This window comes from Dipodomys merriami, unplaced genomic scaffold (assembly GCF_024711535.1).
Source record: "Dipodomys merriami isolate MVZ:Mamm:240054 unplaced genomic scaffold, mDipMer1.0.p SCAF_14, whole genome shotgun sequence".
Taxonomy (NCBI): Eukaryota; Metazoa; Chordata; class Mammalia; order Rodentia; family Heteromyidae; genus Dipodomys; species Dipodomys merriami.
The window spans coordinates 38,105,236-38,122,515 of NW_027202715.1; the positions used below are offsets into that span (position 1 = coordinate 38,105,236).

The 17,280-nt window shown below is 41.1% G+C and overlaps 1 protein-coding gene across 32 annotated transcripts in view; it reads right to left on the reverse strand.

The window, feature by feature from the left end:
• Window positions 1–17,280, reverse strand: part of LOC138826163 (sorbin and SH3 domain-containing protein 1) — a 238,335-nt gene that overhangs the window by 38,725 nt on the left and 182,330 nt on the right. For 21 of the 32 annotated variants that reach the window (XM_070021276.1, XM_070021271.1, XM_070021281.1 and 18 more), the window contains 5 exons: window positions 16,885–16,968; window positions 12,901–12,966; window positions 12,274–12,372; window positions 7,300–7,349; window positions 229–401 (listed from right to left, as the gene is read on the reverse strand). In XM_070021276.1, the coding sequence (XP_069877377.1) occupies window positions 229–401; window positions 7,300–7,349; window positions 12,274–12,372; window positions 12,901–12,966; window positions 16,885–16,968 (472 nt within the window). The remainder of the gene's footprint in view (window positions 1–228; window positions 402–7,299; window positions 7,350–12,273; window positions 12,373–12,900; window positions 12,967–16,884; window positions 16,969–17,280) is intronic. The other 11 variants (XM_070021290.1, XM_070021288.1, XM_070021296.1 and 8 more) reach the window with 4 other exon arrangements.

Sequence of the window (17,280 nt, forward strand, 5' to 3'; positions counted from 1 at the left end):
AATTAGAACAAAAACAAGAGAGAGATGCTTCGAGGGTGAGCAAGGTTGGGGTTCAGAGAGAAGGAAACCATTAATGCTAGAAAGAAAAATGGCCGACATGAAAATGGGGATCCTGGTCATGTATCTGCATATCCATAGCAGGTCCCAGTTACTGGAGGTAGACCTGCTGTCAACACCCAGGTAATAGGTAAGGAAGACAGAGGCCTGCCACTGCATCCCATAAATTACCTTTAGTCAAAGCTGAGCTGGAGGGTCTCTTGAGCCCACTCAGGCCCTGAAGAGGGATGTCGCCACCTTCCAAGACACTTTTATAAATCTGCCTCTCATTCTCCAAGCTAGCGAGATCCCCAGGAGCCCCATCTGATTCCCTCTTCACTGCGTGGAAGTTGGAAGAATATACACTATGAAGGAGGTCATATTATAAGCGAGAAAAGGGGGGGGAAAAGATAAATCATTAGTATTTTTAACATTGTCCAAAAACACTTGATGTTATCATATGAGGCAAAAAACATTTTCTAATGTCCTATTCAACCTCTATCCTTTGTAAAGAACATCCTAATTCTTTATTCTTAAACATAATTTCTGTGGACAAAAGGCAGGCCCATGGGGGCTTGGATACTCAGGAATCTTATTCAAACAGTAAAATTCTCTAGTTGAGATGATTATATTTGTGCTTTAAAAGAATAACTCTAAGCTGGGTACTGGTGGCTCATACCTGTAACCCTAGCAACTTAGGAGGCTGAGATCTCAGGATCACAGTTAGAAGCCAGTTCATGCAGGAAATTTCATCCATGAAATTCTTATCTCTAACCACCAAAAAGCTGGAAGTGGAGCTGTGGCTCAAGTGGTAGAGAGCTAGCCTTAAGAAAATACACACACACACACACACACACACACACACACACACACACACACACACACACACACACACTTAGTGTAACTCTGTACAATACTCCTAGTAAAGGTGTTGGAAGAAAAATGGGGAGGGGGAAGACCAGAGGTCCAAAGGCTATATACATAATGGTACAATTAAGAATGTGCATAAGGGCTGGGAATATGGCTCGGTGGTAGAGTGCTTGCTTAGCATGCATTAAGCCCTATGTTCTATTCCTAAGTACCACATAAACAGAAAAAGCCAGAAGTAGAGCTGTGGCTCAAGTGGTAGAGTGCTTGCCTTGAGCTGAAGAGCTTGGGGACAGCACCCAGGCTCAGAGTTCAAGCTCCACAGCCTGGGAAAGGAGTAGGGCAGGGAGGAAGAAGAATGTGCACAACGAGAGAACACATGGCTCCAATATATGGTCAGCCAGTGTCAGCCACTTAAAGCCCGTTTCCTAGGTTACTTTTTCTAGAGGTTTGGCTGATGGAGCATCAAAATCAGCAATGAAAAAGGAGAGGTCCAGCTATCTCGGGTGTCCTAGAAAACCACAAACCAAGTAAGATTGGAACCTGGGGACACTATGTGCTCTTTTACTTATTACTTTTATTATCACAGCCAAGCTGGTCCTGATATGTTGCCTAGGCTGAATCTAAACTCCTGGCTTCAAGAGATCTTCCTAGTTGGGTGTCAGAGGCTCACACCTGTAATTCTAGCTACTCAGGAGGCTGAGATCTGAGGATTGCAGTTCAAAGCCAGACTGGGTAGGAAACTCCCTAAGACTCTTATCTCCAATAAATTACTCAGAAAAACAGAAGTGGTGCTGTGGCTCAAGTGGGTAGAGTGTTCACCTTGAGCTGAAGAGCTGAGAGACAGCGCCAAGGCTCAGAGTTCAAGCCCCATGACCGACCAAAAAAAAAAAAAAAAAAAAAAGGGAGAGAGATATCTTCCTGTCTTAGCCTCTCCAGTAACCGAGACTTCAGGTACCTGACACCATACTCAACCTTTTTTAAAAAAAATTCCAGATGTTATATATATATATATTTTATATTTTTTATTGTAAAGATACTGTACAGAGGCATTACAGTTACATGAGTAAGATAATGAATACATTGTTAGGAAATGGAAAGACTTGGAAAAATTATATTAAGTGAAGTAAGCCAGGCCTAAAGAAACATAGGTCCCATGGTTTCCCATATTTGCAATAACTAGTATATATCTGAGACAAGCAGAAAAGGTCAGATAAGTTGATGTTAGGTGAAATCAACCCCAAGATAAGTATTCAAATGTTTTTTTCTTTCTTGTGATCGTTTCTAACATATTTATGATTTCTTTGTTGCTTTGTATGTCCCTCGCCCACAGTATAACCTCTGCTTTCACTGTATTCGATGTTGGTATAATTTGTGGAGGGGAAGGGGAAAAAACAAATCATTTAAATAGTGATACAGGCGGACCCATTGCAACAATGAGATGTACAAGTCGTTATGTCGAAAAATGAACTTTGCAACTTTGGTGGGGTGGGGGCGTTGTGGGGGTGGGAGATGGGAAGGGGAAACAAATGATAAGGCAACAATGCTTGATAAGAAATGTATTCATTATCTTGCCCATATAATTGTAACCCCTCTGTACAGTATTTTCACAATAAAAAAAGAAAAAAAGATAATGAGTACATTTTCAATCGAGCATTGTTACCCCCTTGTTTGTTTTCCCCACCATACCTTCCCACCTCCCCAACTCCCCCTCCCCATCCCCGCCAAGTTGTAAAAGTTCATTTTGAACATCGTGTCTTGTATAACTCATTGTTACAATGGGTCTAGGACTTCTTGGCACAGGCCAATTTCTTAATAAAGACCCAGAAACGCAACAAATCAAAGAAAAGTTGAACAAATGGGATTACGTGAAACTGCAAAGCTTCTGCATGGCAAAGGATATAGCTAGCAAGATCAATAGAAAGCCCATGGATTAGGAGAAGATCTTCACACTAGCCATACAACAGACAAGGGTTTCATATCTAAAATACACTTAGAACTCAAAACATTAAATCCCCCAACAACATATCCACAAAGAAACATACTCAACTTTTCAGCTAAACTTTACACTCACTTCTTATATTATGGCATCTACTAGGCACAGAAGCTGTTGCCCATTTATAGCCTTCATTTATGTTTTATCTTGTTAGAATCTAGGTGTTTTTCAAGTTACTACAAATTCTTTTTGAAAGTATTCAGTCACCAAGCCTCTCCTTTCTCTAATCCCCCTGGTTCTGTGCCTCGCCACTGAGGTGCTGACACTGACGCATCTACACACTCTTCTCAGAGAAGGGAACAGTCTTGTTTTCACAAAAGGACACAGATTTCTGCTAGGTCTGTTTCAATCCTGCTTCATTCCATTTACTAGGATCATATGGATCTGTCGGCTTTGGGGTTCCACAGCTTGATGGAATTCCTTCACCCCAGTATTTTGCTAGATTATCAAACACAAGAAAGCTTAAAGAATGACAAGAGTGACCACTTATAACCCTTGGTTCTACAGGTTATACCTAGACGTACTTACCTTATACACATCTAGTCATCTGTCCCAACCATTCACCAGCAAGGGGAATTGTGTACATACTACCACACTAGCCATTCCTCTGTACAGATAATGACAGCAATAAATCTAGCTGCCACCCAGTGAGACATTCCAAGTGGGAGATATTATGCTAAGTGCCTGATAATCATCCACTCTTGAATCCACACACAATCCTACTTCTGTCACTTTTCAGATGAGAAAATGAAGCACTAAGCGACTGGGCGGCCTGTCCAGGAGGCAATGTTAGCAGAGGCAGAGTTAGAACTTAGTTCATGTCATGTAATGCTATATAGATGGCACTTTCAGCTACTGTTTTTTGTTTTTATTTGTTTATTTATTTGTTTATTGTCAGTTGTGGGGCTTGAACTCAGGGCCTTAGCTCTTTTGCTCAAGGCTAGCACTCTACCACTTTGAATCACAGCACCACTTCCAGTTTTTGGGCAGTTAATTGGAGATAAGAGTTCCACATGGATTTTTCTCTCCCGGCTGTCTTCAAACTGTGATCCTCAGATCCTCCTGAGTAGCTAGGATTACAGGCGTGAGCCACCGGTGCCGGGCTTAGCCACTGCTTTATGAAGAAAGTTTGCTACCTATGACAGAGGAGACAGTGGCTTAAATGCTACAGGAGCCAACAGGACTCAAGGATACTTGAGTGTCGTTACAGCACTACCACCAAGTAACACCTGCCAGGAACATACTTGGCCAAGCGACACAGACCCCAGGAATCGGAAATGGGAAAAAGGAGGAGCCTCTGTTGGAATATGAGGCTGTCTCCATCTTAAAGTAGTTAAGTGCCTCTGGGCAATATGGCCACCTCCCCAAGGAGGTCACACACTCCGGGCAGCTGCCACTAACTAGCACTAACCGCTCCCTTATCACAGGGGTGTGGTCTATGCCAGCTTCCATCCTGCTGCTCTGTGGTCCTCTGAACTAAGGCAGTTCAGCCAGAACGTCCAGCCATCTTCTCAAGTTCCTCTTCACTTCATTCTCTAATGACTCTCAGCTACAAGTTGCTGCCTGACTCACACTTCTCTACCTTACCAGCCAGCCCTGCTCTGGCTGTATTCCACCATTTCTTCCTGCTTCCCACAGACTGACAAACCAGCATTCAGGAAACCTCTCAGAATAGAATTACTACAACCAATTGTTTTCTTTCTGATACCAAAGGCTGACAAAACAATGCTTTCTCCAGATGTGTGACATTCTGCAATAGAGGTTCTCAGATTTAAAATAAAATATCTAGGAGCTCTGGAACAATGTTTTCTTAAAACATATCATCTCCACCAGTTCTCCTAATGGTGGAGGCACAGTTTCTTCCATTGTTAAGAGGGGGTAACTGAGGACCAGAGTGGCAAAAGCACTTGCTAGATCTAAGTAGATCAGAGAAGAGGAGAGGGCCCTGAGCGCCAGCTCATTGAGAAAGGCACCTGGATGTTCTCCAGGTATCTTAAACCTAACATGTCCCAAAGTAAACCAGTTCTGTCACTCCTCATCCCCCAAGCCAGAAAGCCCAGGGAATTAGTCCTTTCTCTTTCTTCTGGGCTCAAGCCCAGACACCAGATCCTGCTTCCTGTTTAAGATACATTAACTCTTTGCTTTCTCTACCTTCCTGGTTATCCCTCCAATATGGCACATCTACAACCCTGCAAAAAGCACACCAGCAGGCCAGTCTCTAGTCCTGACCCTTTCCAATCATGGCTGGGCAATACTAGACAGACATCATCTCAGAAAGGTATCATCATGCTAATCCACTGCTCATTTACTCAACAATGTCTTCTGAGCCCCCACTATGTGTCAATCACTTTCCTAGGTGGAGGAGCCTAGCAGGGAACATACTTGCCCTTATGGAGCTTGTACATGCATTTTCAAAAACATCTGGTGATCTCAGAAAACAGAAATTTAACTTGTTAACTGTGGCTTTGGAGTACAGAATCTAGACAACCTTTTAAAAGGGTTTTGTGCTGAAGGAAAATTTGATTTTTTATAGCAGTAATATTTTATAATTATAAAATTATTCATGTTTTATCATCAACTATATAATACTTTCCTTGACTTTCCTTCTCTTCCACAAAAAAAAGTGCTCACTCCATCTTGAGTCTATCATTACATTTATCATACTGGATCCCAGTTGTTATTTACAAGTCTGTTTCCTGTGCTATACCCTGAAATCAATGCAGACAGGCAGTTTATTTTGTTCAACTTTGCATGCTGATGCCCAGCATGGTTGTTCAACAATTACTGGTAGAATAAATGATTGTAAAAGAAAATGCCTACGTGCGTGCACACATGTTTCCGATACGCATTTACAGCACACAGAAATCTCCAGTGTTTCACATAGTTCTTTAGGTTAGTATTTATATTTTGTTCAGAAAGTACTCTCTGCTGAACAGCCCCACCTCCGTAAGAGCAACATATCTTTGAGTGCCACCTGCTGGCCAAATAGAGGAAAGCTCTTTTGGTCAAGCAAAGAAAGTATCCATGTTAATTTGTGTTGAAATAGTAAACAAAGAAGTAAATAGTAAACAAAGCCGGTAAGTAGCTCCTGCAACCAATTTACAGATCTGATGATGCTAGTGAAACAAAACAAAATAATTAGAGGCACACAGTGACAGTCACTAAATAAATACTTTTTTGAGGGAAAGGCCTGGATATCGAGAGTATGGGTTAATTTCTTCCTGTCTATTCTTAATTTAATATCGCTAATGATCACTTTCGTGTGGAAGCAGGTTTAAAATATCAATTCTCTAGCTGTCACCAAGTTGTAAAGTTGTCACAAAGTTGGTAATTCCTGTCTATTCATTCTTTGAGTTAGATCAAATTTTCCCAGTATTTCCTCCAACATGTCATCCTTATCTGTCCAGAAAGATGCCAGTGTCACTTTTCTCTCTTGCTTTGGTTCTGCTTATTTTTGAGACAGGATCTTACTTTCTTACTTTCTGGGCCAGCCGGGCTGTAATCCTCCTATTTATGTTTCCCATTATAGCTGGGACAATAGGTAAGTACCATTCTGCCCACTTTTCTGTTGAGATAGGTTCTCGTCAATATTTTACCTGAGCTGGGCTTGAACTAGATTCAAGCTACCCTCAAGTCAAGTATTTAGCAGCAAAAGTAGGAGGCAAGAAAAGGTACTAAACTGAGGCTGGATATAGAAAACTCAGTCAGTACTTAACAAACGAAAATATTTGCTACTTACTTTGGATCTACTATTCTCCTGGTAGGGCCATAGTAAGTTAAGTATAACATTCATGGGATCATGGCTAGATGGCAAAGTGCTGAGAAAGGTAATCTGGGAAAGAACTCACAGTGGTTTGAACTCACAGTGGCTACCCCATGAAGCAGTGAATGGAGACAGTATACACCAGGCAGCCTCCTAAGAGCTGATAACAGGGTAACAAATCCACGTGTGAGAACAAATAAGCTATCCTCTTCTTGATTCTACACTCCCATGTCAGATCTAGCCTGAGGACCCAGACCCACTGTCTCTATCTTTTATACCTAGTTTAGCCTATCCCTGCCTCATTCCTTCTCTTCTCCCTGATAATCCACTTAGGAGAACTCTGATTCTAAATGGAGACAAATAACCTCATATCAAAGGTAAAGAAATCATCATGGGGGGAAAAACCTTACCAAGGGTAATACCAATCATCTCAAAAATTAATTTGGAAGAGGAAAGAACAAAAGAAAAATAATTTGAAGAGTATAATTAGGTTGCTACTTCTTACCAAAATACACATCATTCCGCACATATAAATGAATGCACACAGTGGATAGATATGAGAGAAACACAAGCATTTCTGGTGGCAGTTCGAACATTTCATACACTGACCATATAAACAAAGCACGTGACTACTTACTATCCAGGAGGCTCTGAGGAAATGTCTGCCAAGGGGCTGACTGTTGAGCTCTGTAAAAGTCAAACAGAAGATAAAACACTGTAGTGATTTGTTTTGACTCAGAGGTTTCAAGTCATGAGAAAGAGAGAAGCTACTGCCCTTCCCTCATTTTGATAAGGGCCTCTGGGAAACGAGGGCCTGGATGAAAAGGCTTTGGTGCTGGCGAAGGGCTGTGCTCATCTTTGGGAAGAGGATTTGAGAATAGTGGTGTCTGTCTCTCATACCTTGATCTTTTGCCTCCCAGTAGCTACAGCAGCTGCTCTCTGGGAGGGATAGGAGATGGCTTCCAGTCTCATCTTTATCTTCAGTTGCAGCTCCAATAGGCCCACCACCAGACTAACATGCACAGCATGCCCTTCACCAGCATTTCCCAACCCTTCGTCCTCCTTCCCAGTCCACTGCAAATTCCCTCCGTGCATCCCAAATGCCACACCCAGAGAGTCACGTAACACTTTAGACACAGAATGTACAAAAGTACAGTGTTTAGACAATCTATTCATTAGGCTTGAAGATTTACAAGTCCGGAAATGGGGAGAAACAGTATTTCACAAAACCCACTAATGACCCATGTCAGCATGAATGGGGGATGCTTTATATAATACTGGGCCACTACACAAAAGGAAGCAAGCTACCAAAAGCTACATGTAGAGAAAAGGAAATATAATTATGCAGTTCAGGCTTTCTTTCATTGTCTTGGAGAGAAAATTGTTAAGGATTTATTTGGGTTGAATATATTAATGTAAAAATTTCCTATAAAAGATCCTATCTGTAAAAATGACCATTTTTATGGTAACCAAGCTATCTACAGAAGAGACATTTAGGGTCAAAAGGGGGGAAAAAGGAAAAAAAAAGATGTAAATGAGGGAATAGGAGATGGCAGGGAAGGAGAGGAAATATTCATAAGGCTAACCCACCTAGATCTCTGCCTGCCAAGACACCTTCAACCTGTTAGGTTTGACTTCTTCCATCTATAACAGCACTCTGTCCCAGGACAAGGACTCTACTTTCCCCTCCCCTCTCCAATCACCATTACTCCCCAAAGAGGGCCACTATGACTTCCTCCAGACTTTGTGGCTACAGTGGTGTTGCTTGCCCACCCTCTCTCCTTGAGTCTCCTACTTCTTGGCACCTGTACCATTCTACCTTTGAAGACCTTGTCCTGGTCTCTACCCTTGAAAGATTTTGTGAAATCCTCCAGGAACTTCCTTCTAAAATGTTTTCATAGCAAATTTTTATTTATTTATTTAATTATTTTTTTTCCCCAGTCCTGGAGCTTGAACTCTGGGCCTGGACACTGTCCCTGAGCAACTTTTTGCTCAAGGCTAGCACTCTACCACTTGAGCCACAGCTCCACTTCTGGCTTTTTCTGTAATTAGTGATAAGAGTCTCACAGGTTTTCCTGTTTCAAATCGCAATCTTCAAGATCTCAGCCTCCTGGCACCTAGCCGAAGCAAATATTTTAGCCTGTATGACTAAGCACTAAGTGAGCTCTTTTCATTTTTTAATGCTGGTCCTAAGGTTTGATCTCAGGGTCTGTGCACTGTTCTGACCTTCCCCTCCTCACCTCCACTCCCCAAAGGCTAGCCCTCTACCACTGAAGCACAGCTCCACTTCTTTTTCTTTGGTAGTTGACTAGAGATAAGAGTCCCACTGGCTTCGAACCTCAGTCTTCAGATCTCAGTCTGAGTTGCTAGGATTATAGGAATGAGCCCCCAGCATCCAGCTCTAAATGAACTTTTCTATACTGAGACTCAGATTTGTACATCTTCTTGCCCTTACTTCTGCTGCCATATACCCAAATTATACCCGTGCATCTCTTTCTTCCCTCTCTTCCTTCCCTTCCTTCTTTCTTCCAGAATCACATGTTTTCAATCAGTGTGCACATGCCCACAGGTTTCCCTGGTTCTTTGCCATATATTCTAACACATCAACTATTTGTCTAGCAACCTCCAACATCTTTAAAAACTTCTTAGACCTTTCCTGTGAGTCCATCTTTTTTTACTTCTCTGGAGCACTAATCTTTCTCTTTTGCTCCAACAATCACTTCTTCCATTTCTCTGTACTGTTCTTCCTGTGACTCATCCCAATGGAAAAGTGTCAGTTCCCTCTCTTGTCTTGTCAGAGAGAGAGAGAGAGAGAGAGAGAGAGAGTTGCTGAGGATCAAATACATGGCTTCGTGCATGGTAGGCAAGCTCTTTAGTATTAAGCTACATCCCTTTGGTTTAAGGCAAAGTCTCAAAATATAGCTTTGGCAGGCCTGAACTCACTATTCTCCTGCCTCAACCTCCCAGGTACTGGGATTATAGGCATGGACCACCAAACCTGTCTTCCTCCTTTCTCTCAATATGACCTCCTTCCATCTTTCATCTACTCCCATCATCTTTCATCTACTCCCAGTGCTTCAATCAGGTGACTCTAATTGACTTCTCAAGCCCTTGCCTCTTCATACAGCTCTCACAGCTGGGGATATGCCCTATATGATACCCAACCAACACTTCAAAGTCAATTATCTGAAACCAGCTCTCATCTTACCTCTGTGCTTATTTTCTTCCCATCTTTATGTGACATATGGATGCTCTTATTCTTTTAGCTGCCTGGCCCAAATCCTAGTTGTCTCCATCCCTTCCCCTAATTCATTATTATTCATACCAACTAGTTCAAATGTCCCACTGCAGTTCACTTGGTGATCTCATATCTGCCCTTCACCTTCATGGTGGTACAGGCCCTCACCCCTACAGGCTGGCTTTTGCAGTAACACTTTGACTGGAGACTCTAGGCAATGATACAATTCTAAACCACATCTTTACCAGTGATATATCACTGGTATAAGGGCAAAACTATCATCTTGATAGCCATTTTTTCTGAGCCTCTATAATCCAGAATGAACTCTCTTTTCCAAGACTGTCTTTCAGTATTCTCATCTCAAATATCCTGTCCCAACATTTATTTAGCGCTGAGTGAGCACTACCTAATCTACTGTTGGAGGACTTTACTTATGAGTATGACTGACTTGTCAGTTCCTAAAGATGAAATCTTTTCAGTGCGGGTCCAGGTCCTCTGATGCCTGGCCCATACACACTTAGGACTAAGGATGTCAGTCAACTGAACCATTGTGAAGAGAACTCGATGCATCAGAGACCTATTTTGCCCACCATGCCCTGGGCAGGGTTCTGCACCTTAGAAGCAGGCTCTGCTCTCAGGAAGGTAGCTGTTAATTCTAGTTGCCTCCCACACTAGTTGCAGAAGGTCTCTTGTTATTTCTGGACTGCTTTAAAAGTAACTTCTGATTCATTTTGGCCAAACTGTTATGACAACCCTCCCATCCAGCATCTCAGCCACATTAGTTCTTATTCCAGAATGAGCTGTACCCACTTTGACTTCAGCCCTACAATCCCACAGAGGCTACACCGGGTTCTTGTCTACTTAGCTAGAAACTCAATGCCATGACCCCATCTTCCCATGTCTTTAATCACCTTCCTGCCTTGATTGTATACATGGCAACTTACCTCGGGTGCCTCCTTCAAGTTCTGAAGGAGAGCCTGGCGTCTAACAACTGGCCTCCTACTCCATCATCCTACAATGAATTTCAGGCTTTCTGAGTCCTAGAATTGCAGCGACTGGCCATGGCTCACTGGCTTCTGTCTCTCTCCTCCCAGAACCCTTATTTCTCCAGACCTTCCCTGGTTTGAGTCTCTGGAACATACATGACTTTCTACTCCAGTCACTTGTGCTAGTGGTCTGACCTTTTGTCTTAATTATGCTTACATCTCACAGATCCATTAGCAATTTCCACTTTCCTTACCATCATTTGTGGACCTTCTTGGCCTCAGCAGTACTGTTTTTATTCCTTTTTTTCATTTTTTTTCCCTTAAAGCTATCTTTCCTCCTAGTTTTGTCAGGTAGCCCTAGGCATACTTCTGAAAATATTTAATTTAGCCTTTCAACTGACTTTCTCCCTACTGCCTCCTATTTTTATTTATTTAGTTAGTTAATTAGTTATTTATTTAGTTAGTTAGTTATTTTGCCAGTCCTGGGGCTTGAACTCAGGGCCTGGGCACTGTCCCTGAGATTCCTTTGCTCAAGGCTAGCTCTCTATACTTGAGCCACAGTACCACTTCCAGCTTTTTCTGTGTTAGTTGTGAGGAATCAAACCCAGAGCTTCATGCATGCTAGGCAAGCATTCTACTACTAAGCCACATTCCCAGCCCATCCTATTTTTTAGTAAGGTATATTTTTGACAAGGATCCCCATAAAATTATCAGTGCAGAGTCAGTTTCAAACACTTGCTTATGTCCAGACTACCTGACTTCGAATGCTCCTTTTCACTGAGAACCTTCTGACCTTTATCATTACAAATACCATTCTTCTGACAGCGCCCTACATAGAAGCAGCCCCCCTCCCCATCACTGCTGTTGTTTTAAAAAATAACCTCTGAGGTTGGTATCTCCCAGAACTACAAAAATAGATAAGGGAATTGTCTTTTTTTCCCCCAGGGCTGAGGACCGAACCCAGGGCCTTGCGCGCGCCAGGCAGGCGCCCTTCCGCTGGGCTAAACCCCCAGCCCCCGGAATTGTCTTTTTTAAAAAAAAATGAAGCTCATGAAAATTCAGAGAAAGTATTCAGAGGCAAAGGGTCATCCTCCAATTAATAATAAAGTATAATACGGCTCTGGTAGACTAGGGAGGAGTTTAAATCACCAGCATTTCCACAAACATTTGGAACATTTCCTCTATGAGGAAGATACCAAGCTCAAAAGGAATCCAAACAAACACTAACTGTGGGGCTGAAGAGGGTCTAAAACAGGAGTCAGAAAGCCATGCAGCTGGAAAAGAACCAGCACGGCCATCTGTCACCTCAACTACAGCAAAACCAGAGAAGCAAATCAAACCAAGCTTGAAAAGGAACGGATAGCATGAGGAAGATGGGAAGAAGTACCTGTGGTGGGCTGGCACTGGGAGAATTAATCGTCTCCATTTTTTCTAAATCTGCCTCTAACTCTGTTTGGCACAGGTTGAGATCTTTTTCTAGATTTGTCTGGTTCAAGAAAGAAAAGATGAGAAAGAAATTTTTAGTTTAGAGGAAAAGGAGAAAGGATGGAAGGTTAAGTTTGAAAAATGAATTGTTTTTCGTGCCATACTTCAACAAGGCTACTATGCCATGACCCAATCACAAGAGCTCACTAGAAATTAGTTAAAGACGTGAAAGCAGAGAATGTAACATTAGACACGTACAGTAGAAGTCCTGAGCATCAGAGCTGCAAAAGTCTATCCTACTTGCTAACGAAAACTACCAATACCATGAACACCTACCTTTAAGGAAAGGCCTACTTGTTCCCTTGTTGGAACTGCGACAAATATTCTTGTGTCAGAAGAATAAGTCAATACTTGAAAACCTCTACACATTAGTATATGTCTTAGCTACTTTATTAAATCATTTTATCACCAAAAAGAAAAAAGTTACTACATTAAAAATAATGATTTAAGAAAACAAATCCACACCACATTCACACCAACCAAAGCTAGAGAGCACACACACAGTCACGGAGGAGCACAGCGGAATTACCTTTCTATCCTCTCTAGGAAGGATAGAGCAGTCTCCAGGAGTATAATCCCATATCTTTTTGGGAGGCTGACGGGAAGCAGAGGAGGAAATGAAGAAATGAGCATAAAGACATAAAGACAAACACAAGGCTGGTTCAAACAAAGAGGGGTACACTGGGAGAGCTGTGCCAACACAGACAGGAACTCAAAGCAAAAGGCTGGGCATTCAGCCCAGGACACACAAAAGTGTGCTGCTCTGGAGTTGGGGGAGACCTGGCACCACTAACAGGGAAGTGGGTTCTACTTTTATGTTTCAAGAGCAAATCATCATTGGATTATAAATACTGAAACCTTAAGAAAAAAAAGAAAAGAAAATATTAACACAAATTTCAACAAAATGACCAACTTTCAATTCCTCATTGTCCCTTTCAAACTAAGACTGACACTGGAGAATCTACATTTTCTTTTTGAAATAGCCTTTTCCCTTGTAAAACAAAAAATTCATTGTATGCTAACGAATGCTAGCAATTTGGTTAATAGAGGGTAAACTGAACTAAACATGTTTTCTGTGGTCTGTAGCCATGAAATCTGTGTACAAAATGGGTGTTAAATAGTGCACCAGACAATTTCACACCAGCTGTTTTGAACTCTCTTTTTAGGGTTTAAATGGATCTTGATGATGTTGCTAGTTGTAGAAATATAACTTCCATCTTCCATAGAGACCAGTTGCAACTTAGAATATGAGCAGTAGAATGGAAGGTGATTTTTCTTTTCTCTCTTTTGCCCCTTCACAATTACAATTAGAACTGAGATGAAAAGTGTACCAAGTGATTGTTGGAGAGTTAGCAAGCACAGGACACTTAGAAGTTATAATGCGTGTCTAACAATGCAACTGCTTTTCTACTGGGTGGGCCTTCTGGTTCTGCCTCCATACCCTCGAAATCACCTATACTATGAACTCTGGGAAGATGAGAAATGGGAAATCATTCAAAGCTCAAAAATGTTGTATGTAATTCTTTGTTATTTTTAAATATTTTTAACTGATATTATAAAGGTGATGTACAGAAGGGTATACATAATTCTTGGCAACTAACTCTATGGAAGCATTACTGAGAAATTTTGCCTTGAGTTTATAGATGGAAATCATGTCACTTTCTATTTTAAAAAGCAGAAGGGAAAAAAGAGAAGAAAAAGCTGCCACTAAGGTACTAATTTAATTCCACAGCGTGTTCACTGTTGATAGAAACAATAATGGTAGCCCTGTGTTAGTATATTCTGCATTTTGTAAAATGATACCAGCCATTAGTATTCATCTATAGCACTAAAAATACTTAGATAATTTGTCTGGGGAATGTAGACTTTCTGAGGTCACATATATTACCCCCTTCCCACTTCTTTATCCTAAAACACTGCCAGAAAAAAGCATTTACAAATAAGATTGATTTTAAATATCATCCTCCAAATAGTCCCTTAAGTCTTGGATTATTTTCTATTCTATAAAAACTTATTGCCTAAAAAAATCAGTTCCATTTAGGCGGTGTTAAGAGAAGAGGTTTGAAGAGGAGTCTAGTATACAAGTTCTGGTAGGCTTCATTCCAGGACATTTAGTGTAAGCAACACAGAAATGATGATCTGTATGATGAAGTACAAGTTTAATTTTCACCTTAAAAGAAAAATTTTCCAAACTAATTTCCATAGTTAACACCCTCTTTTTAATCTTTATACCACCCTGGAAGTGGGTTTCTTACTCTTATGGTTCACAATGGTGGGAGCAGGAAGAGAGTTAAAACATTTCTTCCTTTCACCTTTCTTCCCAAACTGTTGGTTCAACTAGAGAATGAGCTTATCATGAATATACCTCAAACCATGAAGAACTAACTGTTAATCTCAATGCTGTTCCACTGATTATGTTATTTTGGCAAGTCTTCCAAAGTATTAACTTTTACAGTAAGACCTCCACATAGGGGAACAAGACTATTAGAAGACTCTATTTTACAAATGGACTATGTTTCAGTATTTATTTAAGAGTTATTGTCCTTTGACCACAGCTTCAGGTAGCAACAGTGTTAACTTACCAACTTATTCTCATGGCTTATTTGTTGTATGCAGGGACTAAAATACTCTTGATTACCACCAACAAAACCATTTCATTAGTGAGGAGAAAAAGAACATAGCTTTTCCCCCTAAAAGTTAATATTTCAGATAAGACTGGTTAGTTCAGTTACTTAGCAGATGAGGAGATGGCTAGATATGTATGGATCCTGAAAGGGATTTAAAAAATAAACAATATGGAATCTTTATTGAATACAATTAAAAGCTAGTAGCTAGAATTATCCTTGATAAAAGTATGGTGTTGTTGCTACATATAGCACACATGGTGTTTTTTTGAGGTCGGGGAAGAAGGGGACAGAATTATATACATTAAAAGAAGCTTTATTTGTGCAATACTTAGTAGGTTTTAAGGAAAATAAGAAAAGGAAAAAGATTAGGTTACTATTCAGTATTTGCATATAGTTAAAATAGGTTGAAGTAGAATTGATGTCTAAATGGTGAACAATAGAGAAAGAGTAGAAAATGAGAAGAAATGTGTGCACCAAAGCACTGGGTAGGGGAAGGGAAGAAGGGCAGTTTGGGTTAGATGTTCCTCTCTTACTGTACACTAGGTGGCACTCTTCACCAGGATCAGCCCAGCTGCCCACGGGAGATGTGTCCCAGAACAGACAAATTGGTGTTCCTAAAAGGCAGGATCTTGCAAGTCAGGCTCTCCTAACTTAGAAGACATCTGAACTTTCACCTCAGCATCCCTAAATCAAATGAGCAATTCCAGAGCACTATGTCTTCATCATAAAGAAACACAAGCAAAATAAAACTGTCATCTCAAGCCTCAGTAATCCAAAAGCTGGATTCAATGCTTAGAGTTTCATACAAATGTCTAATGTTTTCTTTTTCATTTTCTTTTTTTTTTTTGGGGGGTCCGGTCGTGGGGCCTGAACTCTGGGCTTGGGCGCTGTTCCTCAGCTTTTCAGCTCAAGGCTAGCGCTCTACCACTTGAGCCACAGCGCCACTTCCGGCTTTTTTCTTTTTGCTTATGTGGTGTTGAGGAATCGAACCCAGGGCCTCATGCATGCAAGGCAAGCGCTCTACCACTGAGCCATCTTCCCAGCCCTAATGTTTTATTTTTCTATGCTTAACTCCTCCACAGTAACTTTTTTGCATTTATAATAATTAAGGCTACTTTAAAGTTGCTGTTTAAAGTAACTAGAGTTTAAACCAGTCATCTTGAGTAACAGGAAGAACTCAGTTTTCCTTTCTATTTGATACTTTTTGAGAGGCAGGGCTAACAAATTCAACCTTAAAGTACCATGACTGGATCAATTATACCAAAGCCAACTCAGTGATGTCATGGTAAAGCTACTGAACATTAGGTGAAACACTAAATTTGCTAGAATTCCTAGTCTCTATCCCAACTTGGAAAATGTTAGTCTAACTCATACAAATCATTCCATAAAAGCTATTTGTAAGGGGGTATCATCTGTGAGCCATATCTCCATGCAAAGATCCTGTTCTGGCACTTATTTCATATATATACTGTGAAAAAAAAAAGTGCTATCTGAAGCAGTGGCAAAGCTCATCTTCTCTGTGTATAATGTATTTTCCTGCCTGTGTTCAGCAAGCACAAAGACTTGAGTCAAGGTAGTGAACCAATGGCTGCAATAATGCTGTCCATAAGGCATGTGTTATTTGGTATCAGTGGAGGGTGGTCCTAGGGTAAGCAGTGACTTCATTGTGTTCTTAGGGATTGTGGTAAGCTATACCTCCACTGATCACTATCTTGGTGATATAAAGAAAGAAAAGCTTCCAGGTGGTAAGGATATGAGACAAGCCCACTATTGCCAACCAACACAACTGAGTTCCCTGCACATAGATCTGATTCTAATTTAGCAGCAACAATGCATCAACAGCATTATTTTAAAAGGCGTAGAACCACCGAGGCTATCAAACTTACCGGTTTCCCAAACTCCAATTCCGAAAAGAACTTATACCAAGGTTCATTCTTTAAATCTATCTCTTCTGGGCTTATATCCCGACTCTATAGGGGTTGGTGACAGGGAAATGGAAGAAAGAGAAGGATAACATTATGCAAAGATTACAAAGGAACAGGCCAGTAGAGATGCAGTGGTATCCAGGTATATGCATATAGCAGCTGAGTTGAACAGCAGCAATTGTCCATTTTTACTGACATCAGCAAAAACAGGAAGCTAGAACAGGAGGGAGAGGATATGTTTATAAACACAGGAAACTGAGGTAAGGAGTAGTTGAGTGGCTCATTCTCTGAATGGCAGAGGCAGATGGACTGGAGGTACAAATCTCTGCACCACACTGCTGCACTTTACAACAAAGC